This window comes from Copadichromis virginalis, linkage group LG13 (assembly GCF_057382275.1).
Source record: "Copadichromis virginalis isolate Kocher_CV1m ecotype Utaka linkage group LG13, C_Virginalis_male_GT1.1, whole genome shotgun sequence".
Lineage (NCBI taxonomy): Eukaryota > Metazoa > Chordata > Actinopteri > Cichliformes > Cichlidae > Copadichromis > Copadichromis virginalis.
This window is the reverse complement of record NC_140630.1, coordinates 4,309,889-4,337,303: the sequence shown is the minus strand read 5'-3', so window position 1 is coordinate 4,337,303 and position 27,415 is coordinate 4,309,889. Positions and strand designations below refer to the sequence as shown.

At 40.1% G+C, this 27,415-nt stretch overlaps 1 protein-coding gene across 1 annotated transcript; it reads left to right on the top strand.

The window, feature by feature from the left end:
• Window positions 1-49: 49 nt before the first annotated feature.
• Window positions 50-26,562, top strand: LOC146695094 (pyridoxal kinase-like). The gene is made up of 11 exons (XM_085476985.1): window positions 50-548; window positions 10,804-10,858; window positions 14,302-14,406; window positions 14,885-14,968; window positions 16,410-16,444; window positions 16,856-16,941; window positions 19,699-19,744; window positions 19,867-19,978; window positions 20,154-20,290; window positions 20,471-20,537; window positions 20,919-26,562. The coding sequence occupies exons 1-11, from the start codon at window positions 468-470 to the stop codon at window positions 21,032-21,034; spliced, it is 924 nt and encodes a 307-aa protein (XP_085333111.1). The 5' UTR covers window positions 50-467; the 3' UTR covers window positions 21,035-26,562.
• Window positions 26,563-27,415: the final 853 nt, after the last annotated feature.

Below are 27,415 nucleotides of genomic sequence, written 5' to 3'. Positions count from 1 at the left end.
AATGCCTGTGTAGAATTACGGCGAGCGCGCGTGCGTGTATGTGTGTAAATTTTGTCCTTGCTGCGCGCGACCGTTCGGTTGCCTGGGTCAACACACGAAGGACTTTGATATCAACACTGCACAAAGTACACACAGCGCTTACCGTAAATAAAACGGTTCCCGCTGTTTGTGTGTGCGCGCGCGTGTGTATCATTGGCGTATCCGCGCGACACCCCTCTCTCCACCTCCCGACGTCACCGCTCTCCATCACTCGTTAAGGGCTCCGGCTACAACCAGCGCTCACACAGACGTACGCGCGCGCACAGCCGCTAGCCAGCAGGCTAACTACCGTTTCCTCTTTCCCTACCGGCGGTGCGGTCGTTGCGTTCAAACTGTGTTTTCCCGGTGTTGTTATGTGAAGACGTGACTCTCGTCGAATAACGGAGAATATTTATCTGCATCTCTTCCTCGGCTGACCGGGAGCCGCCATGGAATGCCGCGTCCTGTCCATACAGAGCCATGTAGTCCGGGGATATGTGGGCAACAAGAGCGCCTCTTTCCCGTTACAGGTAAATACAATTTGCATGCACCCGTTTTCGGACAACGAGCGACCAGACGCTCGTTATCGGACACGACCCTGTCTGACGTGTTTCACTGCCCTTTGCCAACAAAATCCGACTGCGGCACTCTTATCAGCGCCAAACAGGAACGTGTAAATGGCTAATTAGATGGTGGAAAGTTAGTACAGTCTTGGATGCGTTTATTTATGGCTCCGGTTAGTTGTAATTTCCCAGCTGTGAGAGTGAAAAGCGGACATAATCGACGGCGATGTTAGATGTGCAACGAGAATCTAAAAATAACTGTGTAGTAGCCCAGATCTTGAGGGACAGCCGCGACGACAGGTGTCGTGCATAATACCCCCCCAAACCTGTGCATCCTTATCAGAGATGGGAATGTTAATCAGCAGAGGTGTTTTTTTCTACCAGCGTCTTCGTTATCTGCACATTTAGCCACCAAATGAAGAGGAAAGTCGTTATCTGCTAGAGAAATTGCGGCGCGACACATGTCATTGAGGGTGTCCGATAATGGAGCAAGGTGTTCTTCATCATAATCCGTGGAGAGAAAACACGAGGCTGTATATTTAAGCTGTATAAAAACGTGTAGCCTACCAGTACTTTTTGAATGAATCATCCAACAGTGATCAACAGCCTGAGGATTTGCATACAAAACCAGTGCAGTTATGTCCTATTATTGTCATTACAAAACAAATATCGCAGTGAAAAAAACCCTTAAACTATACCCTGCTTTACTACAATTTGAAAGTCTTCCTTGTGAATTGGATTGCACCCCCTGACATTAGATTTCCTTAAGGAAAGCAAGTGTGAATATTGAGCCAGAATTAAAATAAAGAAATGATTGGGCATGATTTTCAAGCCCTTTATTTATATTGATATAGCTAAAAGTCATAATCAAAGTATTAATCTGACTGAAGTAATGCTATAGAAGTTTTTGATCAAAATAAAACTTAAGTAACAGGACTCCTTGTGCAGAATAGCATACGATACATTAGTGCATCTGCTGGGTACCTTTTCTATAATAATACTGCATAATATACCTTTATATTTCTAGTTTCAATTCTGGAACATAATAGGTAACCAAAGCTTTAATATAAATGATGCAGAGTATCATTTGTAAAATTTAAAGTAGTAGAAGTAGAAAGACCAACAACACCACAGAACAAACCGCAAATGATGTGCAAGAACTTGGTGACAATGGGAACAAAGAACTCCCATTTACCAGGAAAATACCTCCCGCAGAAATTGGCTCAGGAACTGGAAACAAACAAAAGTGTTTGTCTCCTGAATCCAAACTGGAAGCTGCTTCCACAGCAGAGGATCCTGATCGCTCAAGGCTCTGCCTTCCATTCAACTTTTGGAAACTGTAGGAACTGCAAATAAGCCTGCAGTCTGGAAAGAGGCTGATATTGGAGAAATATGGCCTCTATTTGAGATCAAGGCTTTTCAGGGAGAACTTGATAATTAATAATTACAATAGGTCAAAGTAGATGTAACGAGTTTCATCAATACAAAGAAGGCAAATGAAAGAAGGCAGTCATAGCTATTAGCTGCACCACGTCTCATCATTCACAGTAATACTGAAAATTTTATTTACATGGTTATACAGTGTTATATCAGTGGTACCCTGATATAACACAAGACAAGCGCACACATGTCTGCAACTGAGAGAAATTTAGTAAAAGGGTAGTTATAATAACAACAAGGACACAGTTAGAAAGACACTTGGAGCTGTACTCCAAGTGTCAGGAAGAGCAAAATGGATGTAATTTACTGATGTGGTTACATGGTGTGGCAAAGTAGGGCTTTAGGAAACTGGTTGAAAAGCTTGACCCAAGATACACCATCCCGGGTAGAATATATATTTCATTTTAGTTTTATTAGGGACAAGCTATTAATTCAAAATCTCTGTTCACCTGTGTGTGTAACAGGTGAAAGAAAAATGCTTATTGCTGATACATTTAGGTTGTTAAATTACAATCATCTACCTGATGAAGGTCAACTGGACTGGAACCGTAGTTTAATAAATGTATTGGTGGTAAGCGACACCATGAGCGGGAACTGCATTTAATTGTTTTGGTGAAATGTTTTTATGTGACATACTTTTTTATTAAATTAAACAGTTGTGTTATACTTTTACTTAAAAGTCAGAGAGTTTTTATATCAGCAGAAATACTGTTATCACAGATTTGCTAAAAATTGTAAGATAATTTTGTACTTGATGGCCATACCTGGTTAGACACCATGATTCCATGATTTTTTGGGCTAACTATGATAGTAATTGCTAAGTAGTTTATTAACGTACCACACAAAAGAATTGAGCAGAAGTACTACGTTACATCCCACCAGTAGTCCTATCACCATCATTGAATAGTGTTAAGTATTAACAGTACTCAAGCCCAATAGGGAGGTAAAAGGAAGCTGGAAGTTGTCTTAATCACAAAGTGTTGCACTAATGATAAAGGTTGTAGAGCAACTTATTTAACAGTGGGAACAACTTTGCTGTGACAGAGTTTTGTCTGATAACAAACCACATGCTGTTTAATAAATGTAAAATGAAAGTTTAATGCAGCAGTATCTTGTACTTAAGATGTTTTGAAGAAAAAAAAAACTAGGCAGATTAATAGCCTGTAACTCAGAAAGTCTTCGTACTGTGAAGGTAATTTTTTTTGTAATGGTCTTTGGATATCATATGATATATAACATTTGTTAGCTGATCATAACAAATGTTCAGCTGGTTCTGAATTGCTCAGGTCGGACTTTTTTTTTCCAGATTCATAAAATGAAAATCATTTCATTACACATTATAATGTGGCTGCCTCATCACAACATTGGAAAGATGTTGGTTGGTTTGGTGTCCTCGTAGCATTTTGTTAGAGTTATTTATCTAACTAGGATTTCAAGTATGTTAATTTCTTTCCAACTTTACTTCTTCAGAAGTTAAGAAATGCCATTGTACAATTTTCTTGTCAGTTTCCCTGCTTCTTGTGAACTTGGCATTTTTTATCTTAAATTTGCCTTTTTGTACATCTGCCATTTTTTCTTTTTTCCTAAGAAATTTTCCTCTTTTGTTTCACATAATGCACCGTTTGAATCTAGAGTCTAAAGTTGGTCCTTTATAGTTAATTTGATATGTGAGACCTAGAGACCTAGTGTTCTTGCCATCAACTGACAGTGAAAATCTTTTCCTTTAGGATCTCTGATGTTTACAGTATATCACCTTTATTTACTGTATAGCACATTTAAACCAGGACATAGGATGATGCAGACGGATTGCTTTGAGCCTGTGATTATCTTGATTACACTGAGGATGGTTATAATTTTAGTGTGCCAGTAGTGATGCAGTCAGTAGTGGTAGTATTATTATTATTATTATTATTATTATTATTATTATTATTATTATTATTATTAGTGAGGCGTTATCGGCCAACAGTACAGTACATCACCCTGAAAGACTGGAGCTTGTTGTAAGAAGGTTCAGGTTTATTTTTAGCTTGCATTACCCCAGGGTGAATTTTGCGGTTATCCCAGTGACTTGTAGGCTTTGATGCATGTCACCAGAGTCCAGTAGAGACACTAATGTTCAACTACTACGCCTGGTTAAGCCTGTTTATACAAGGCTAATACTAAAGCAGTCTTAACTAGTGCAATGTAAAGTGTACTGTAAAAAATTGTCATTATGGCTGCTTACAGCTTAGGTGAGTAGGATCACTGACACTTGTCCCTAAGTTTTCAAGACTGATGTTTTGGATTCATGATAAACGTCTGAATAGGTAACAAATTTGCTGGGTTGTAGGTTGTTTTTTTTCTTCAGTTTCTCCTTAATATTATTTTATAACACAACGGTAATGCAGCGTTAGCTGAGATGCTCAGATCCCTCTCTTTAGCCACCTCCATCAGCTCATTTGGGGGGAATACTAAGGCATTCCTTGACCAGCTGAAAGATTTACTCACTGTGCCTGGAGTCTACCCTGGTGCTTCCTGACAGGGCATGCTTGGAACACCTCAGCCCAGGAGGCATCCTAGTCAGATACCTGAACCGCCTCACCTGTCTGTTTTTGTGATTGGAGCATTACTTTCCCCTTTTGAATTGCCTGAAACCAACTTAAACTCTTTCATGGCCTCACAAAGATCCTCCCACATGCATGTTTTTGCTTCAGCTGCTGTCAGAGCCACACTCTTAGCTTGCTGCTATCTGTCAGCTACCTCTGATATACCTCCGGGTAACCAAGCCCAGTACAACTCGTTCTTGAGCATGATGGATCCTTTCACCATCTGGTTTAGGGACTATTTCAATAACAGGCATCCACTACTTTGTGGCTGCAATTCTGTGCAGTTGCCTCGGCAGTGGAGGTACACAATATGGTCTATTCAGTCTCAATGTCTCTGATATTCATTGTAATGCTTTTGAAGTTCTGCTGAAGGTGGGAATTGAAGATTTTGTGGACCAGCGCCTCTGCCTCTGCTGGATTCTCTCAGTGCACCTGCACAATAGGTTTAGGTTTGGGTGCACCAGGGCTGTCCACTATCCTCCTCTGCCACCTGATCCAACTCACCAGGTGGTGATCAGTTAACCGCTTAGCATCTCTCTTCACCCGAGTGTCTGAGACATATGGTCCCAGATCTGATGAAAGAATTACAAAATTGATATTGTTCTGCAATGCAGAGTGTCCTGGTGCAATAATTAACACGCTCATGCTTGAACATGGTGTCCATTATGAATACACTGATAAGCCTTGCTAAGAGAGCCAGCATTTGTGTTAGAATATCAAGAGTCTGCAAGAACATACATTTTCTAGGAGCTGCTCATGGTGCCAGTGTGTATAATGAGTGTGTCTGGATGGTGATTGCGGCAGACAGACTGTGTGAATGAACCACTGCTGATGCTTGTGGACATAAGCAAAAATTAATTAATTAAAAAAAGGGCAGTGTGTTAAATTTAGACTTCAATGGAAAACCCACAGGTCAATGAAGGAGAAAGTCTCACCATGCACAGTAACAACCATGATTCAGCTGGTGTCACAGATCAGAGAGAAGAAGATGATGATGGTGATGACAATGATGTCAGCGAGCGTGCCGGGCATCCCTCTCTCTTGTCACGACGGAGAATCTGTGGCATGTCAGCAGCCGGGAGACGGCAACATGAGAAAGCAGGGCTCTGATTGGCTGCCACAGGATTCCTCCTAATGACGTCAGAAAAGATGGAGACAGGCTGCCTTAAAGTTAAAGCTTCAGCTTTCACATAGAAACAGCATTCAAGGGCACTGGCACCCTCCATAATATCAAATAGCGATTTTTTTTAACATTAAAAAATAATGAGTACATATAAATTTTACATCTTGATTTCTTTTAAGTGCCAGAAGTGGAAAGGAATAGTTCTTTCAAAAATAATGTCCAGAGTAACTGCACAAGAGAAGAGTGTAGCAGTTAAAGTGGAATAAGTGATCCTTATTATAAAACTTTTAAGTTATATCAGACTTTAGTGACATGCACCCACAGGTATGGGCATTTCCAAATAGGGGAGAAAAGCTGACTTTTATTTCTCACTCTGTTATATAAATCAAACTGAACTGAACAGTCATTGCAGAAGGATGGTGCCAGCGAAGTCACGATGCAGTAAAATTAGCTGTTGTGTTGCCTCAGATGTGATGAGCCAGAAGTGCAACTCGTTAATTGAACTCGTCTTTCGTCAGCTGTGAAAGGGGCTTCCTCGCAGGGGGAATTTACCAAAAGCTTTTCTCCAAGAAGGCAAAATGTTTAATTTTTTTTAATCTGTTAAGATCCTCGCCTTGAGTGAAAGCTTTCCCGTCAGCAGCGGTGCAAACAGTCTGTCAGTGACTTGAGGCCCATGAATAGAGCACGGGAAGATGTGACCTAAATAACATATTCTTAGACCCACCCATGTACATCCGCTGTAAATACACGGTTTTGCATCAACGGCCAATTTGGATCCACGCTGAGGCAAAAGAACACGCTGCGATAAATGTCAGTGACAGTTTGTGTAGTCACAGCAAAGAAACAGATGTTTCCAAACAGACGGGAGGTGATAGGCTGGAAGCTCAAAATCACTTCTGAATTGACTGAAATTTGAAAACTGAAGCTGAAAGAATTCCTAAATGGTAAAATCCAACCTCATCATGCATTTATTGACCACACCCACTACTACTATGAGTAACAACAGTCTTATATCTTGAATAGGATTGAAAGTAGCGTTATGCTCAAAGCTGCCATGTTTTTTTAGGTACATGCAGTCCAAAATGCTGCAAATGTTCTGCATATTATTTTACATTGATATTGAAACGTTAAAGTTATGGGGCAATTGTTTATTAATTTTCTTATAATGTAAAAATAGCAAACAACTTATTGTGAAAGTTACATACAGTGGGGCAAAAAAGTATTTAGTCAGCCACCGATTGTGCAAGTTCCCCCACTTAAAATGATGACAGAGGTCAGTAATTTGCACCAGAGGTACACTTCAACTGTGAGAGACAGAATGTGAAAAAAAAATCCATGAATTCACATTGTAGGATTTGTAAAGAATTTATTCGTAAATCAGGGTGGAAAATAAGTATTTGGTCACCTCAAACAAGGAAAATCTCTGGCTCTCACAGACCTGTAACGTCTTCCGTAAGAAGCTTTTCTGTCCCCCACTCGTTACTTGTATGAATGGCACCTGTTTGAACTCATCATCTGTATAAAAGACACCTGTCCACAGCTTCAAACAGTCAGACTCCAAACTCCGCCATGGCCAAGACCAAAGAGCTTTCGAAGGACACCAGGAAAAGTATTGTAGACCTGCACCAGACTGGGAAGAGTGAATCTACAATAGGCAAGCAGCTTGGTGTGAAAAAATCAACTGTGGGAGCAATCATCAGAAAATGGAAGACATACAAGACCACTGATAATCTCCCTCGATCTGGGGCTCCACGCAAGATCTCATCCCGTGGGGTCAAAATGATCATGAGAACGGTGAGCAAAGATCCCAGAACCACACGGGGGGACCTGGTGAATGACCTGCAGAGAGCTGGGACCAAAGTAACAAAGGTCACCATCAGTAACACACTACAACGGCAGGGAATCAAATCCCGCAGTGCCAGACGTGTTCCGCTGCTGATCACTTGAGGTTTAAAGTGTAACATGATCACTGACAGTCCTGTAAGTTAGGACAACAGAAGACTCTCCTTGAAGGATAATGCAAATATTAATATATCAAAAAAGGTCATAATTCATTCAGTTCTGTGTGCACAGGAGTGTAATGTGACTGCAGTGAATTGTTCTGCATGTTAATCGTGTTTTCTGAATGCTTCACGCTGCTGAAATAAATACAGTGTCCCACCTTTCAGAAACCCGTACAAGGTCAAAGTTAATATCTACACTGTGTTCCTGGGTGGGTGGAGGGGCTCTTCTCTGAAAGAGGATTCTTGTATCTCAAAGTCACAGTCAGTTGAAAAGAACAAAGACCTCATTCACTCTGCCAGCTTTAGCTCAATTAAAATAAAGACATTCAGATAACAATTAACTCAGCACGTGGATGAGCCATGTGTGGGTGTCTCTCTCTCTCTCTCTCTCTCTGGGGTAATATATAAAAACAAATCTGTTAAGAAACAGAGAGAGTGAGGACACCACGAGCTGTTTCTTGCAGATCTGTGTGCAGACTAGGGCTGAACGATATATCGCATTTGCGATAATATCGCGACATGATCAAGTGCAATTTTCTAACCGCAAAGGCTGCGATTATACTCTGGACATGTCCAAATTCATGGGCTGCATCCTCCTGAGGCCGCATTTGTAGACCGATTACGTCACAGCGATGCGCCGAAGGCTGTCCAAATTACTACCATATCCCAGAATTCATAGCGCGGCCCAGCCAAACTCCAGTTTCCAACAATGGCGGCCGCTACTAAGTTTTAAAATTACTCATACTAATCTTTCTGGGTCACAAAATAAACTTTTAACATATTTTCAGGCGAGAAAGTAGTTGTGTAAACATCAAATATCTGCTCGGTTTATCAAGATATCCCATATTTGCAAAAGTGCTTCGACGTTTTCAGAGGCGTCTGCTACCCACCAGCTCGACAGCTAGCCGGGAGCTCGAGGGTTACTGATGCGGCCGAGAACGGCACAACTCCCGGCACATCATTTTCAGATCACCGCGGAGTTTCGCTGCTCGGGTTAAACGTAATATATAAGTCACTTAGACAACCTAAAAATGTTATTGTTGGGCTTTTTTCAGTGTTTTGTTTGTTCGTGAGTAAATCGGTTTGGCTGAGATTAAAGTTATTAGATTAGATAAAATAAAACTTTATTAATCCCCCGGGTGGGTTCCTCCTTGGTTTTCACACAGCTGACTAAACGTCAAACAGAAAACTTATTAAACAGAAGTATGAGACAGTCGAGAATTTACGCCAGTGTCTGGTTATATTTTAGATAGCAAGAAGCAGACGGCCGAGTTTATTAAACTCCACCGAGACAGCGGTGACGCTAATCAGAAGGCTAGACCGTCCAATTTCACGCCTTTAAACTTTAAAGGTGTGTTTGTGTGTGTGTTTATACAATTGCTATTATGTTTGCACTTTATGTGTAATGTTACTGACTGCAGAGATCAGTAAGATGTGTGTATTTTTTATTTATTAGTTTTATTTATTTAATATTATTTTTTAATTGAATGACTGTCTAGTAGTTCACAGATGTCGAAAAACTGAGTGTGGTAAAGCCACTGATTTTGTTTATGTATATTTCTGCAATCTGCACATTGTACTGACTTTCATTTTAATGTTTACACCAGGGTTCCTTGTCAGCACTTTATGCTCAGATGTTTGTAAGCTAAAAATAAACTATTGTGTATGTTCAAATATACTGTTGTGATTGAAGAAGTTAAATAAAAATGTCAGTCATCAATTCATGCATCACCTCATGTCATCATAACAGAGGTCTGTCTTCCAGGAAAGAACAGTTTAAAATTAATGTAATATAGTATTGGCCATACTATATGATGTATTGCTTGTCTTTGTTTAATAATACAGAAGACAAAGACCTTAAAAAATAATCGCATATCGCATCGCAATCGCAATATTGGGGCAAAAAATTGTAATTAGATTATTTTCCATAATCGTTCAGCCCTAGTGCAGACTTCAGCAGAAGTTACATTTAGACGATGTCTGTATATCCATCAAGGTTAAATGAAGTCTAACAGTGTGTTTCTTTTCCCCTCCATTGCAGTTTGACTTTTTCCATGTTCAACTTTACAGTACTAAAGTATTTTCAGCTCATTATTTTGCAGCTTTACTATGTTGATTTAATATCACAAACACAAAACAAAGGCACTGAGGCTATCTAGTTAGCTACAACTGAACCGCCAAAGTCAACCTGAGAAGGACTGTTCTTTAGTGAGCCTTTGCATTAAAAATGACAAATGACTATCCTCTCTTTGAGGTTGACTTGACACAATGGAGAAGTAACACATTATACATTAAACTCAATCAAACTGTTCACCCAGAAACCAATGTGTCTGCCCTTCTGTTCTTGTTCTGCTTTCATGAAGAAAATTAACTTGGTTAAGTCATCACAGATAATTTCTCCCACTGCTCAAAGGTGGGCAATTACTGCTTTGCCGCAACCAATAAACCCTTACTTGTGGAGAAAACTCAGATTAAATATTTTAATATGCAAACCAAACATGGTGATGGAATCATGACGATGTAATGACCATATTTCTAAATCTTTTTAATAATTGTTCTAGTACACTGCCAGTCTGTCGCAGGGCTAACACAGACTGACAAACAGCCATTCACACTCACATTCAGAATCACCAATTAACCTAACCCCCCCTAACGGCATATCTTTGGACCGTGAGAGAAGCCAGAATACATGCAAACTCTGCACAGAAAGGCCCCAGCTAGATCAGGACCTTCTTGCTGTTAGGCAACAAAGCTAACCACTGGGCATCACTGTGCTGCCCGAGGGTCCAACTCCTCCACAATGAAAGCATCAATATTCCAGCAATGTTCCAGTTAAGACATAATGCTCTCGGTCTTTGAAAAGATGAAAGCTTTGTTAGGAATAAGTATATCTCACTAATGTCATAACCTGGTGCCTCACACATCATCACCAGTGAACTCCTTGTGGTACCTGAGACACACCAGCAGCCTGAGACTACAGAATGAAGTCTTTAAAACACAGCCGAGCTGTAAAAGTGTGTTCTCCTGATATCTTCTGACAACTGTTTTCTTTCTGTGTCTTCTGTTTTCAGCTTTTAGGGTTTGAGGTGGACTCAATCAACTCCGTCCAGTTCTCCAACCATACAGGTCAGGCCACTGACTTAGCCTGTGTATCTCTCAGTTCGTGCGTGCCTGCTTTATGTGGGTGTGTGTGAGTCAGTCAGTTCCCTCGGTGTCGTGATGAGGTGTTGGCGAGTGTTAACAGACATGGTTCCCTTCGAGGCAGCGACCGTGCCGAGGCTGACGACTCGACAGATAAATGAGTTTCTGTGGAGGTCAGCGGCTGCATGCTCAGACACCAGAACAGCTTGGAAACACAGATATAGCTGCAGGGAGATGAACGCCATTCACATTTTATACAAGCTCCATCTCTGTCTCTCTCTTATTGGACATGATGCTGCTGATCTGGTGCCATCTCTATTCTCTTTAAGAAGAATCATCTAAAGATCCCATTTCATGAAAAATTCATTTTTATACTTTTATGAGATTTTTTTAATATGAGCCGTGAAAATCTGAAGTTGCTTAATTGGCTCTCCAGTAAAACTGTTTTGTTTTTTTACATCCTTAAGCTTATTAGCTGTATGTTAAGGGGTTAAATAATTATGAAAGTTTATTGATGACTCTCAAAGTTTAAAATCTAATCAGTATAATTGAAAGAGATGTGTAAAATTTCTGCAAAGGCGTACTTGTGACAGAACTAATTTGATTTGAAGGAACTTGTATGATTGCAGTGATGATGCATCTTGTTACAGAGATGATGCAGACATCGCCTCTGGGCTGTCTGCATCATCTCTCTGTCACATTTAGCCATAATATTTGGATCTGATTGCCAGACGTGAGTGAATAATCTGCACCGTGTCTCCTTTGTCGCACTGATGTGTGGCCCCACTTCATGGAATCCAAGCTAACTGAACCTGAAGAATGAATCAGCTGTGAAAACAAACATATTTGTCCAGCTGTTGCTTGTTGCTTCATAGTGGAGTCAAGAAATAGTAGATCATAACAAAGGTTTGATTTTGTTTGTGGGTGGTAAACTAATTTATCTGCATATCTGATTTCACGTGACCTAAAAGACAGTGCGACCCCCTCGTGTTATGGTTTAATGCAACCGATTCCATACGGTTACTGCTGACTTAGCTGTAAGCTGAAAGTCTGATTGACGAGTGAACTGCTTTGAAGTCAGCCTCAGATTGTTTTGTACGGAGTTGTTATCGACACAGATAATAGTGAGCTTAAAAACAGTGAAAGTGACCTGTGGTGATGTTGCAGACTGAGGCTAAACATAATTGTAGGAGTTTTTGTAGGATAAGTGTCATGTGGGCGAGCCTGGAGCTTAAATGTAGCAGCAGCAGATGGTGGTATTTATATTTGCCTGTTGCAGCCTTTTTCAGTATTTTCAACTACTGCCTAGGTCACGTTTCATGACAGACATGTGAGCTTTAAAGAAAGTTTATGTACCTGAGAGGTTAGATTCAACTTAAGTAGGCTTTCTTTGTGTTAGCTGGTTCAAGAAAACCCCAAACCCACTGAGATTGATCTTTGTAAATAGCTATTTAATGTCTATCTTCTGTTTCTTTACCTTTTTCTGTGTCCTGCTTTTGGGTCCTATTGGTGCATATATAGTGAAATCTCACAGTGAAAAATTTGAAGCCTTTTTTGGGTTTAATTTAGATAACTATCACCTATAGCTCACGAAAATCAGAAATCCGGTTTCTCTTTAGAATATTTCATAGGACATACAAAAAATAATTTACAAAAGAGAAATGTCCAACTTCTGAATAGTATGTTCTCTTATACACTCAGTACAGGCTGGAGCTCCTTTACCGTGAATTACTGAATCAGTGTCACCTTTTTCATTATCACTTTCCGGATGACATTGGATAGTTTTGCAGGAAAAGTTGAGCCAACTCCAGAATTTTCCACACAGTCCTTCTGAAATTAGTTTTTTCTTGCATTTCTTGTCTTAGAGAATTACTGGAGTTCAATTTAAACCCTTGGGGACGAGTTAAAGCCAGGAGTGAGTAATCTAATCACAGGTTGTAAGCTCACTGTTATTATCAATCCACTTGCAGAGTAGACAGTGATACAGCTGAGGACGGTGTGTTGTGGAGAAGAGAAGAAAAAGTCCTCACATCAATTGTGGGATTCTGTTTGAGTGACCTTAACGCAGAAATGCCTCAGACTTTAATCAGATCTTACATTTGCAATTTCTCAGAGGAGAGTGTGTAATTTGGTGTGACATATTGAAGAAGACGTTTTCATCTGAAAAGGGAGAGAAGAGCGGCTGGGGAGAGGGGCAGAGAAGGTGAACAGAGAGGAAAAAAACTGGAGAGAGGAGAGAAAATGAATCAAAGAGAGAGATGATGGCGAGAGAGAGACGCTGGGAGCGGCCATGCGACGCAGCAGTAAACAGCAGCGGGCGTTGGGAAATTGCGACAGCAGCGTGACGTCAGAAGCAGCTCTTATCTGAAGGCCTGCCTTCATTTTGCCCTCCCTCTCACGCACACACCACTCTGACTGCTCATCTCTTTTCTTAGCCCCCTTTGGCTTTCTCCTGGCTTGTTGCTTAGCAACCAGAACCCCCACCACAACCACGTGACCTGGCTGTGACTCACCTGGAGCCACGACGTCACCAGCTTGCAGCAAACCTGTCATGTGCAGACAGACACCCTCCACACTGGCTTATATGCTTGTGGCCACTTCACATACATGCACACCTGTATACAGTATTCAGCACATGTGTGTGTGTGTGTGTGTGTGTGTGTGTGTGTGTGTGTAGTGGAGCATGTACGTCTTTGTCCTGCTGCTAGCCTCCACTCTGTCCCTGTCTAACCAGATACTGTGTCTGCAGGTATCAGGTCTGCTGTGTGTTTGTGTGTGTGTGTCTGTGTGTGCGTGCATGTATGTGTGTGCGTTCTTCATGCAATTAGATTCAAATTCTGGGTTGTGGGGTAAAGACATGTCTGGGGCACAAAGACCTTCTCAGGAATTTATGATCAGGGTGTTTGTCTTATCCTTTGGATGATGTTTGCAAGGTTTAATTGAAATGAGATATTAAATGTAAAATCTTGATATGTCAGTGAATAAGATGTGATATAATGAAACATTAGATATTATGAAATGTGGGTAGAAAAGTTATCCTGTGTGTGAACCCTGAAAAAGACTGAGGGCATAGACACAGACAGGAAGGGAGGAATAATAGGGAACAGTTGAGCCTAAGCAAACATTAAAAAATACAAATAATAAAGGAGGAAAGAAAACCACACGAGGGTCTGACCTTCAGAATAAAACAGGAAGTAAACTGAAAGAGGGACTGGAGCAAACTCACACAGAGAGAGGCTCGACTAATTAAAGTATCATTGTACAGTTTTCTAATCACATCACGTCATGTTTGATTCTCATTTAAACTTTCTTTGATTTACTTGTTGTGAATTGGTTGAAAAGCTCACATTTCCCTGCAGGAGAAGTGTGTTTTATCCACTGGTCTCTTCACAGCAAACACAGTAACATCTCTCCTGTGCTTTCTGAAGGATATTCTCACTGGAAAGGTCAGGTCTTGACAGCAGATGAGCTTCACGTTCTTTATGAGGGGATCAAACTGAACAACGTGCACCACTATGACTATGTTTTAACAGGTGGGTGTCCTACTTTTTCACATGTACCGCTGCTCAAAATGCAGATATCTGGACAGTTTAATTTAGTTTAATCAGAGTTGATTTTTAGATCCCCCTGAGGTTAAATTTAAATAAGTTCCTTGCAGTCTTCTTACTTTTTTTAGCATCATGTACTTGTGTGCCAAATGTAGATAACACATGTTATCTACATTTATCAAAGCAGTAGATCAATTTTGACCACGGGAATAAAAAAGAGATAAGAAGTCACAATTTTCTTCTGTAAAAACTTTTTAAGGTAAATCTGAGAATCGGTTTGGATTTAAGTAAGTTTAAGTTCAACTGGGTGCCATTATTGAGATACAGAGCAGTTTAAGTTTACAGTTTTTAACAGAAATCAAAAAGTATAGTTAGTTATGAATCTTTTCATACACAGCCTATAATAATTTCTCTGCTCTGTCTCTTCCGTGTGTGTGTGTGTGTGTGTGTGTGATGTCTGCAGGGTACACCAGAGACACGTCCTTCTTGGAGATGGTGGTGGACATTGTTCAGGAGCTAAAGAGAGCCAATCCCAACCTGGTGTACGGTAAGTAAACACATGGTTTCACAGAGTGAGAAGGGCACAAGAATCACATTAAATGCAACAAAAGATCCACTGCTGTGACTGAGCATTTGGCTGCAATAAAGCTGTAACCTTTGTTACCTTTAGGAAATTCTTGCAGTTAGTAGAACTGCTCAGTTATGGCAAAAACTGTAATCAGATTGTTTTGGTCATACTTTTAATTAATTTTAAGAAAAGTGTCTTTTTACTGGGGATTTCAACTTAAACTTAAGTAAATAATTCAGAGGAAAAACAGGTTTCTTTTAGAGTGGTAGATGTGGTGGAGGACAGAGTGGGAGGGACAAAAACAACCGCAGCGTCCTTCCACAGGTCAGTCTCAGATTTATCAAGATGAGAGGTTTGGCTCCTGGGCTGAATGCTTTTACATTCAAGCCAAGCCTTCGTTATCAGAGTTTAAACACATTTTTGGTGAGGCAGCAAAGGCATTTATTATTTAACCAGCTTATTCAAAGTAGATCCACTTCACTCCAGGGATGACTCTGTAGCCTGAAGGATTTTTTTCTCATGTCACACCACTCAGTTTGACTCAAATCAAGACTGTTGCAGTTTTGCCTGTGGACACTGTAATAGTAGATATACAGTGAGACTTACTGCCTCTGCTCAAAATAATAAGAAAAACATTGGGTTTTGCACAATGTGTTTACCTAAGCACTTATAGAAGATCCTGTGTTACATGCTGCTGCTGCTGCTGCTGCGAGATGCTTTTGAATGTTGTCATACTTTAATAACATAGGAGAGCAGTGACTGTAAGACAGCATGGGTGTTTTATGGAAGTGAGAGTAATTGTATGCATGTTTCTGGCTGTATTACACATATTTATTTGTCATATCAGAACATTACTGGATGTTTAATCTTTGCCTTATTAGTTCATTATTTCATCAACATCTTCCCAGTAACAGGTTGTACATTTTTTACTGCAGTTAGAAACACATGGAAACATTTCAATGTGACTTTTTTGTGTGGAGAGTGGGGATTGGATAAAAGTCTGATTGGATAAGTGGTTAAGAGGATGTATGGATGCATGGATTTATGGATGGATGTTTGATCAGATCAGTTCCAGAGTTATAGCATAGTTACCTTTCAAGACCTGATGTCCAACTCCACCCTCAGAACTAAACTTACATTTTTGCCTTCACCACAGCAGAGACTCCAATAATGAAAAAAAGTATTAAATTGGTCATTTCCCAAACTGATATGTAATAAACACTATAGCCCAAAGCAGGGTCTCCAGGTCTTCTGTTTTAATACTTTAAAAATGGATAATAGGTTTTTCTGTCAGTCTCATTCCCAGCTTCGATGCGCTCATCTCCAAATCCACTTTCATGCCTCCCATCACTGCAGTGTGTTTATGTAATGCGCTGATTGCTGGTGTGCTCTCACTCTCAGTATCTTTTTGTCGTTTCAGTGTGTGACCCCGTCCTCGGAGATCATGGATCTATGGTGAGATTACTGATTATTTGTGTACCCTGTTGTATGTGTGTCCATGCTGATGTCTGTTGTTTTTAAGAAGGAATTTTGTGCCTTTCAGTTTTGTGTGGGTGGGATTTAGTGTGTGTGTGTTTATACAAATATATATATTTGTGTTCGTGTTCTGTGGGTGTGTTACAAGACTAATTTCTCATGACAGAGGGATTATTGTGATCTGACAGTATTATATATACACAGTGACTCACTCTGTGTGTATATATATCTACTGTGTGTGTGTGTGTGTCTATATTGTGTATGTATTACATTATGCGGACAGTTTGTGTTGATCATGTAAAAGCATGAAAACAAACATCAGAGAAAAGCTTTGTATTAACTCTGCCCACAGATGAAGTCCTCTGTGTTTGTGTGACTCTGTTTCCACAGTATGTTCCTCAAAATCTTTATCCCGTCTATAAGAACAAGGTGGTTCCTGTTGCTGACATCATCACTCCTAACCAGTTTGAGGCTGAGTAAGTAAAAGTGTTTTCAGTCTTGACAATTTGACGACTCTGTGACCATCTGTTCATTCACCTTCTGATTAGTAGACTAATATCACTGCATAACAAAGCCTTATATTATTGCCAGAGTTTAGTTTTATTTATATAGTGCCAGTTCACAATGGTCATTGTCTCAATGTGCTTTATATTGCAAGGTAAAAACTAGATGTTGATCATATGGTCACCAATGAGCAGCCCTTGGTGACAGCAAGAAGGAAGAACTCCTTTTAAACAGGAAGTGAATGCATTACTTTAGTTCCCTAGTAAGAACATTCATTGACATGAATGCATTCCCAATCCTCTTACAGGTAAGTTTAATCATCACAGCTTAATTCCGAACCCTGATCCCTAAGTTAAGTGTAATCTGCAAAGTAATAATAATGTAATGTAATAATGTGAGCAAGTCGGTCTCATAAAGAGTGTTTTTATTTCATTTTATTTATTTATTGCCTGGTTCCCTGACAGTGACCGCTACATGTGAGCAGATGCAATCACACACACATTCTGTGAGTCCTTACAACGGTCCTCTGCTCATGTCTGAGACAAACTCTCCCTGAATGGTTTTGTAGTTGTTCTGATTTTCTGAGTATATTGGTGCAAACGGTCTTTATGTAATGCCACTTATGTTACCTAATACTTCCATTTTGTGGTCCCAAAAATACATCTTTGCTCCCCTTGTATCCTCTCTTATCTTTCTTGTTAATTTTTCCTTCCACACTTTATGAGAATCTCTTTTATGTATTCTTAATTTAAGCACTGTAAATCCAAGATGACTTGAGTTCTTTGAAAATACATTACTTTAATCAGTTACTTATTTCCTCTCTAAATATTTCTTTATAAATAGCGGTTGTGTAAATAAAAATGGATCCTTTCTTCTGTCACTGTGTATTTAGTAGGGCTGCACGATTTTGCATAAAATGAGAATCACGATTTTTTTGCTTAGAATTGAGATCACGATTCTCTTTTCCAGTATAAATATTTATTGCACTTATTAACTGCACATCAACTTTGTAACAGTTGAGACTGAACATAAAAACAATAAATAAACATAAAAACAACAAATGTCTCACGTTTTGTTGTTGCTGCAAAATGTTGTACTGCTTGAAATTCCGTCTCCACCGTTGCTCGACGCTGCGTGTATAGAGCAGGTAGTGCAACAATAGAAAAATAGTTGCGGGACGGCACTGTGTAGCGTTTGTCTAGGGTGTTGATCATTTTCCTAAATCCCTCGTTTTGCACAGTGTTGATGGGAGCCATATCTTTGGTCAGGTGATAAGTGATAGCCTCCGTAATTTCTTTGTGCCTGCGGGAGTTCGACGTGTATAGGGAAGCGCTGTATAAGGTTCCCGTTATTGATGTTTGGGTGGTTGACCAGGACGGATTTTCTCCTGTCACTTTCTCGTCATCCCTGACGTGCTCTCCGTTGTTTTTTCCCTGCTAATTTTAGCAGCCAGCTTCTGTATCACGTGGTATAAGGCTCCGCCCTTGTCATTTGTTGAGCAGGAAGAGTGAGCGCTTGTTTTCATGCAGATTACGTCCCGGATCAAAATGCGGTACAATCGTCGTCGTCTTTTTTTTTTTTTTTTTTTAAATCGTTGTCATTTGGAAATGATATCGCACATAAGTATGAATCGAGATCGCGATTTTCTAACGATTAATCGTGCAGCCCTAGTATTTAGCACTCCTCTATACCCTGAGATCACACAGTGAGATTGCATCATTAGAGCTTTGCTGTTTTTGGAACAAGCTTAAGTCTGATTCACGCTCCAGTTCAAAGGTTATACCAGCAGGAGAGTGCAGAATAGGGTTAGTGCCATTCAAGTACAGTAATGATTGATTAAGTCGAAAATAATTTGTCAGCTCAGCAACAGAAGAAAAAAAATTCTGACAGTTGCTTTGATCTTGTTTTTGTAGTCTGTTCAAACTGTTTTAGTGGTCCATTATCTGTAGGTCATGGACCACGAGATGGACCCAGGCAGAGTGATTAGTGCATCCTGTAAACCAGCATAATAGCCTAACAGCTAACATTAGGTACAGTTTTAGCTTGACGCTATATATAATGATCTTTAAAATACACAATTCGAATAATTTGGAACTTGAAGCATTTTGATGGAAACTGCTAAATTGAACCTCTTGTTAGTCGGCCTGCTCGTGGAAAAGTAAAGATGGTGGTTGAAGCCCAGTCCTAATAGTTTGCATTATGTCATTCGCGTTCTGTTTGTTTTCTCATCACATTAATAAACATGAAACTATTTGAAAACCTTTTTGAATGTATATTAGTGTCTCTATAAGAAAACAATTTTCTGCACTAAGTCATTTAACGTGGTAAGATTTAAAGCCTTATTTTTACCTCCTTTATAGTAGGACTCAGTGGACCTAACAGATGAAGCCATCAGATTCTTTGTTATATATTCTTAAAAGTGTAACATCTGCTGCTTAGGTTTTAAATGACGTTTTTATGATCTCCACAGTCACATGTGAAGTTTTTTTTTTAACCCTTACAGCCTCTTTTTTGCAGTAATATTAAGCAGTTTAAGAATCTCACATCTGTCACAGCTTTATTGTGAAGTTACTCCACCTGCTGGTTTGTCTGTATGCCTGCAGAATCAGACTGAATCAGGTTCTGTTCATGAAAGAGTCTTGATTTAGTGTCTTCAGGGTCTTTGTTGCAACTATGTTTTCACACGTTATTTATTTTGCAGCTGTTGTGATTGTTTGCTTGTGTTTTAGATTATTGACGGGGAAAAACATCAGCACAGAGAAAGACGCTGTAGAGGTAACATATCTACTTATCCTGTTTTTCTTCTCTACATGAACATTAGTTCTTGCTGTAAAAGTAGAGTTTGTCTTTTTGCCTTTTCCAGCTTCATACTTCTGTATCTCATGTTCTGATTGTAGGTAATGGACCTCCTCCATGCGATGGGCCCAGACACAGTGGTTATTACGTCCTCTGATCTTCCCTCTAGACTGGGAGACCGCTTCCTGGTGTCATTGGGCAGCCAGCGTCATGGTAGGCGACAGGATTAGGAATGTAGTTTGACATTAACTCATTCACTGCCATTGACGTCTATAGCCGTCAATTGCAGTGAATGAGTCAATGGGTTTAACTCATTCACTGCCAATGGCTGGCAGTGAATGAGTTAATACAGGAATTTAACCTGTTGTGTGTCTGTTGTGCTGTTCAGTTCGTCCAGATGGCAGCAGGACAACACAGAGAGTGCGATTAGAAGTTCCCAAAGTGGATGCTGTCTTTGTAGGAACTGGAGACTTGTTTGCTGCTATGTTGCTAGCGTGGACACATCACTACCCCACTGACCTAAAGGTACACACTCACAAACAAACACAGAAAAACTGTTTGGAGCTCAGTCCAAAGTAACTGAAAGTTTGAGGAATAGGAATATGGTGGAAATACAGCTAAGTAAATAAAAGATAAGGTGACATATTTGAAGTCAGGAAGAAAAAAGATAAATTACTGTTTTGTTTTTTCTTTTCTGTCTCTCAGACGGCCTGTGAGAAAACATTTTCAGTGATGCATCACGTTATCCAGAGGACCATATCCTACGCTCATGGTGAGAATAACAGAACTAGTTATCAGCGTCTAAAGCTTTCCCTGTTTGAATTTCATGAACAAAAACACTAACAATTATGTGAAATCAGTTTAAACAGCGTCTTACTTTAGAGTTTCAAAAAATTTTGGGTGGTAAAAATAAAAACTAGCAGTAATATTTCTTACCTGTATGGGTCCTCACTACAGCAGCTCATTGATAAAGTCTGGATTTCTGCTCCTGTTGTTATCAGTTACTGGCTTCTCCTGCATAACTGCTTTTAAATGCGTTGCATGAATGGCAGTTTGTTCATGACACCTGTCTTCAGATTCCAAACTTTGCACAATCAAACTTTGCGGGTTAATTGAATTTTGTGTGACCCTTACCTGCCCCTCTCGCCCTCAGAGTTAGCAGGTCCTGGTCGGAGGCCCAGTCCGCCCCAGCTGGAGCTGCGGATGGTCCAAAGTAAAGCTGACATAGAAGATCCTGCCATAGTTACGGAGGCCACAGTCATATCCTAACGTTGCCCACCCATAAGACTCATACTAACCTCTCCATCCATAAATCTCTCAGCTCCTGTATCTCGGTAAATCTCTCATTACTGTAAACCTTGACTGTCATTGCCTAACTTCAATAACTCATCATCCAGACTCCTTAAACACCTTAGTATTGTAAACCCTTTAGTCCTTTAACCCTTTGAAGTCCTCAGTGTCCTGATCCCTAACTTAACCCTTAACCCTGTTTTGGAACCAGAGCCATGGATAGACAGAAGGTTTGGTCAGGGTATCCGAGAGGACTTTGCAGCAGCTCTTTAGAAATTTTTAGGGCTCTCCGGATGACTCAGATAGGGAACTTCCACAAGCACAAAATGTCATATGTTAAGGTTAATGAGAGTGATGGCTTTAAAAAAAAATCATCCAGTATTCAATCTTCTGCACGACAGTGGAATTGATTTGGAGCTGGTAAACTGAGATCTGGGCAAAATTCACAACTGTTATAGAAAACATGGGAGAGGTTTTGTCCTTGGAGTGCTGCTAGGATAAGTTAATAGTCTTACCTCTGGTTTAAAATAATATTTTACCTTTTTTAAGTTTCATAAGACTTATTAATAAGTCTTTTCAAAAAGTTCTCATGGATAACTTGATAACGATCTCGGGTTTAGTTTCTGTGGCTTCTCTTCAGTCTGGCCTGGTTTTTTGCCCCTGTAGCCACACTGAATAGTGATGTCAGTGTATTTGGATGCACGTCAGTCTATTCACAGTGACCCAGCTGCTGAATAACAGCTCTCGCACAGAGTTAGACTGTATTTGTGGTGTTAGTAAGGGTCATGTGTACGTGCAAATGTATGCACGTGCACATGAAAATAGGTGCACCCATGCTTTCTTAAAAAATAAAAAAAACAATAAAGAATGCAAACATTTTCATGGTAAATAGCAATAATCAGCTGCATCTACAGGCCATCCTTGTTCTGCTCTGCAGTGAGCTCAGCGTAGGAGCAGTAGAAACAGTTCTCCACCTGCTGCAGGTTCTGATTATTTATTTAAAATTATTTAATTAGGAAATGATGTAAGAGTATCTGAGTTTACTGGGACTAGATGGCTACATAAACCTTTCCCAACAAGTAAAGACATGTAAACTCCACAAACTCCTGCATGGAGTCAACTCCAGGTCCCTCTTGATGTGAGAAAACAGTGTTGCCAAGGATACGGCAGACCTCTGGGTCGAAGCTGATTTTCAGAGCAGAACAAGAATTACTGTCAACAGCTGACTTGGAGTACGCATGACTGTGGGACGAAATCTTTTTGGTGGATGTAGTTGAGTAATGGAACGTATGAACCTACATGGAACACATCACGGATCCTGGATCTGGCGAGTAAGCCGGCTGATAGAGGAAGAAAGGCTTAGAGGGTCAGGGTTAGGAGTGACTTACCTTTCATCCAAAGAGCGAGGCAGTTGTCCACGGATAAAAATTGAAAAATGAGTTGCAAATTATAACCGGGCAGGCCGCCCAACTAAAGTCTCTTTGTGGAACCACTGAACAAGTTCTCCAAAACTCTACCTCAAAATTATTAAACTTGCCTACTTTATTGCTCTATTACTGCCACCCTGTTAAACTGGCATATTCTGTTTATTTCTGACAGTGTTGCACTCTAGAAGTGGTTCTCCACACCTGACGCCAAGTTGCAAGACTCTAAAGATCAAACACTGTTTTTCTATGGCTCTGCCCACCACTCTTTTAATCCCTTACCCGTCTTACAGCAGTGATGTAATGGTGACCAAGTTTAACCCCTGAGATCTCTTGAAAAATATAAGAAAACAAACAAAAAAAAAACGCACAATGTATAGATGTTGTACTATAACTGTATTGGACCATCTGTATGATATCTTCTATCTGATCTGTCTATTGGACCATTGTGTTGATGCTACTGTACTATAGACTACACGCACTACAATATCACTCAAACAGGAGACGTCCGGGTTGGTTGTGGCACTCGCAGACGCTTCAGTGCCTCTAGTTGTTGTCACCTGATAGTAACTGTCTAAAAATCATAGTGTATAGTTGAACCTTTTTCATCTTAGCACAACATGAAAAAAATGGGCAACCCGAGCTGCCTGAGCTGTCCCCAGCTGATTGTAGACCACTCAGAAATTGGCCACCTCAGTGCCAGAACCAACCCACGTCACGCCGGACGGCTGCCGGCCCAGCTCTCGCCCAGAACTCTATATCTGAAAGTTGAGCCACTGAATTTACTGGAAGCCTCGAGTAGTATCGATAACATCTACAAGCTCTGTAAACTTTTATTTTTAAAAATGAGCTTTTGATTCCCATCACACTCCACTGTGGTCTCTGTCACGTCTTAATCTGTACCAGAAACCTGAATTAGTCTGTGCATGTGCGTACGAGTTCCTATTACCTTTATGTTTAAAAGTAGTCATTAGGTGTGTTATGTAGAAATAGTTCTGTTTGTTGTGGGTGCAGTAAAAGTAGGTCGAATTTCAACCAAATGCTGTGAGTTGAATCTTGAAACGAAAGATTAGTTTTGCACTAAACTAATACAGTTAAGTTGTTAGTACAGCTTAATCTGTTCAAACAGTTTCAGTTAAATCATCATCTTACAAATGTCACAATATAAACAATTTTCCAGAGCCAAAAGTGATTAACAATAAATGCGCCCCAAAAATGCCTCTCTAATTTTTAGTTGTACAAAAACACATAAAGTCAAATGTCAGGGTTTCAAAATCACAGTATCAGCTTTTGAATTACATTAATATTTGTTATAACCAAAACCAAAACCAGTGGTGGTATTATAACCTGTAGCTTTTCCACAGTGGAACGTGATGGGAAGGGTGAGAGGAGAGCAAATGGCGACAGTGGTCATGAGCTGGTTTCAAACCAATGATGTCGCAAGAACTTGGGATGTGCCTTAGCCCACTGCGCTACAAGGGCACCACAAGAAAGGAGATTTCAGTTTTAAATTACCTCCAGAATCTTTTTTTCTCCTCAATTTTGGAAAGTGCAACCAAATATTCAGAGGCTTAAAAAAAAGAAAAAAAAACAGCCAGAAGCCATCAGTGATCCACCTGAGCTGGATGTAAGGTTCTGGGCAAGTCAGTGTATTTCTGTACTGCTGTTGTTTCTCTATGGACTGTACTGTGATACTGCCTTAGGAATCTAACATCATAATACCACAATACTACTCACAGAGAGGAGGAGGGGAGGGAAGGAAACATGAGATGTCTTAAATGTAGGTAAATGTATGTTTATCTTGTTTATAGGGGTGCAAGGGGCGGAATTATTGTCTGGTTTACAAAATTGCAGAAAATTGACTCTTTTAATTCCAACTAAAAAAAATGAAACCCAAAAAATATAAAATTCAGTAAATATTTATAAAACAGTATTTTTTTTTTCTTGGTGAATGACTAATTTGAAATTGCAGCGTGGGTCAGATTTATTAATAATGATCCAAAACTAGACAGAAGTTAGAAAAAAACAACTGAATGAAAGTCACTTTATGATGTCATGGAGCTCCGTGTGTATGCGCACTGCTGAGAGAATGAATGCAGAGACTTTGTGAGCTTTGCAGTTTGCATTATAAAGCAGTCAGTGATTTACCTCCCTGCGAACCTCAGCACAAAACAGTTTTGTTCACAACTTCTAGATCTCCACCTGCACCAATTGCGTACACATCGTAACGTCTTCCCCTCCAAAAAATGCAACATTCCTTGTGAGATTTGTCAAAGCCCCACAAGGAATAAGTAAAAAATAAAGCATACAAACAGTTAATTAACCGTTTGCAGTTAATTAAAACTCAGATTGTTAATAAATCTGGCCCTAATTGATTTATCATTTGGGAACTGCAGTGTTGTACACTTGTGCTCAGAGGTAATCTGAATGCACCTCTTGGACAAATAGGTGGGAAAAACGATCTCATTTGTAAAACACTTTTGTACCAGTACAGTTATATTGTGTCACTGTAGCGCTGATTGTCATATCAGTAACAGACTTCACGAGTCTGTGCATTTTGCCAACCGTCTTTCAGCTCTGCTAACAAACCCGACCGCTGTAACACTGGATCTAAACGCATCCACCTGTTGTGTCTTTGCTCGTGGGAGAGTGTGTGTATGTGTGTGTAAATGTCGTTTATGGTAACAGGGTTTCGTGTGTATGTGTGTCTGCGCATGTAAAAATGAAAGAGCAAATACATGGAAAGAAAATCTGCCAAATGTTGTGGGATGAAGAGGAGGGGGAGGTTAAAAAAGAAAAGGAACGCTTTGGTTAAAAGATGAGGAGGGGAGGAGAGGTGTGTTCAAGAGGACAATCACTCCCTTAACCCCAGCTGAACATTTAGAGGACTGCTCGGAGAGGGAACTGAATCCTAAATGTTCCCTTGATGCCTCACTTTGCTTCTTCTTCCTTTACATCCTCCAAACCTGCGCAAACCCCTGCAGTGCCAGTTCTTCTGTCCGTATTGCTAGTTTTTAAACCTTAGCCTTGCCGTGTGCGTGTTCGTTAGATGGTTAAACTGTACTTTCACTGTTTCTGCTGTCACTGCTTTGTCACGCCGCTGTTCCCTGTTCTCAACGTGCCTCAGTGTCCATGTTGTTGCTGTTTGTCCTGCTCACGCTGCTTTCAGTAAGTCCAACTGCTTCAGATTCCTCCGTTGAATTTTGAGTTGGTTAAAAAAACAAAAGACGCAGGTTTGGTCTCTGGCTGCTTGTTCATGGTAACTGTACACGGGTTGAATTTTGTAGGCAGCAGGTGTTGCTAATCTTTTGAGGTTTTTAGAGTTTTGAGGGGGTTTTGTTCACTGAATCTGGTTATTATCATTAAAAACTAATTGCTAGATTTTAGATTTTTAAAAAAATGTTAGTTTGTGTTGAAATACACCATTTTATGTGTTTTAGATGGAGGGGTGATGTAGCCAGTGAAGTCTCGAGTTTATTGAATTTAACTGACATGAGACCAAACTGGAGGCTCAGACCATCCAAAACATTGAGGTTTACACCTGCTACTGACTTGCTTCTGTTTGTGGACCGTGTGTCACGTTTTTAAAGTTAACTGCAGATCAGACGGCCGGTGAGGATTCTGAATGTTTCACTGAAGTGAAACCCTGTGTGATTGGATCCTTTGTCTCTCTGGCTTACGTGGTCATGTGACTCATTCCTGCGTGGCTATCCATGCTCTCCCGTCCTCACACCCCAGCCTCCCCTCATCCGTCTCTGTTTAGTTATGAATTGGCTGCCATTTAAAAACTGCAACAGCCCACCTGCTTGTGCCACAGTGGTCCTCTCCTCCTCTACATCCACAGGTTCAACTCCACCATCTTTTTCTTTCCTTCTGTTCTCGGCGGCCAAAACAAAATGAGGAAATGTAATAATCATTGTTTGGTAACTGTTTTTAGTGCTATGTTTTTGGAGCGTTACGAGTATTTTCTAACATGTTACAATAAAAGATTGTAGTGTACAAATTCACATTTATAAATATATATATATATAGATATATATGAGAAATGTATGTTCTAATGCAATAAAGAGAGATTAAGAATTACACGAGCTGGATCAGTCTCATTATTTACAATCTGTTTCTTAGATTTTATTGGACATGCAAAATGAGGACCTGCTTCTGTATTTTAATGAATTTTATTTTGACATTTATCTGTGTGATATACAATACATCGAGTGACTTTGTGCTGTTTCAGTTGGTCTCCACACCTCAACCTTCTCAGACATGATCGTAGATCTCAAAAGTTGGATTAAAGCTTACAATGTCCACCATGTGATTGCATTGTCAGCCTCATGAGGCAGTAAATATGGTGAAATGCTGTATCTGGCTCCAATCAAACCATTTTTACATCCTTTATTGTTTTTAGTTTAGGTTAGTGATAGCTCTGTTTTCCTGGTGCTGAGTGAGGGTTTGAAAAACCAGAGTTCATTTCTGAAACTAAGAACGGATCAACCTGCCACACCAATGACCACCTGAGGGCGCTGCTGAGCCATCAACTACATGGTATGACTGATCTTGCGCTTCAGTCGACCAGAGGTGGCAAAAGTAGAGACATTCTGTACTTAAGTAGAAGTACAGATGCTAGTGTTAAAAATACTCCAGTACAAGTTAAAGTACTGATTCAACTTCTTTACTCAAAGTGAAAAAGTAGCTCTTTGGAGCACGCTTCTATGTTTGTGCAAAGCTAACTGAACCTTGTCCTACATTAAAGTAAAAAATAATATTAGTGCGTATAATACTGACTTTATTTCAGTCTAAATTTAATTTTCTAATCAAGGTACTCAGCTTGAATCAGGTAAGTAGAACACCAGCAAAGATGTTGCCTCTAAACAGGAACATGAGTAGGGAAGAGGTTCAGTGGAATTCAGCAGGTGGGGAACGCATAAAGTCAGCTGTA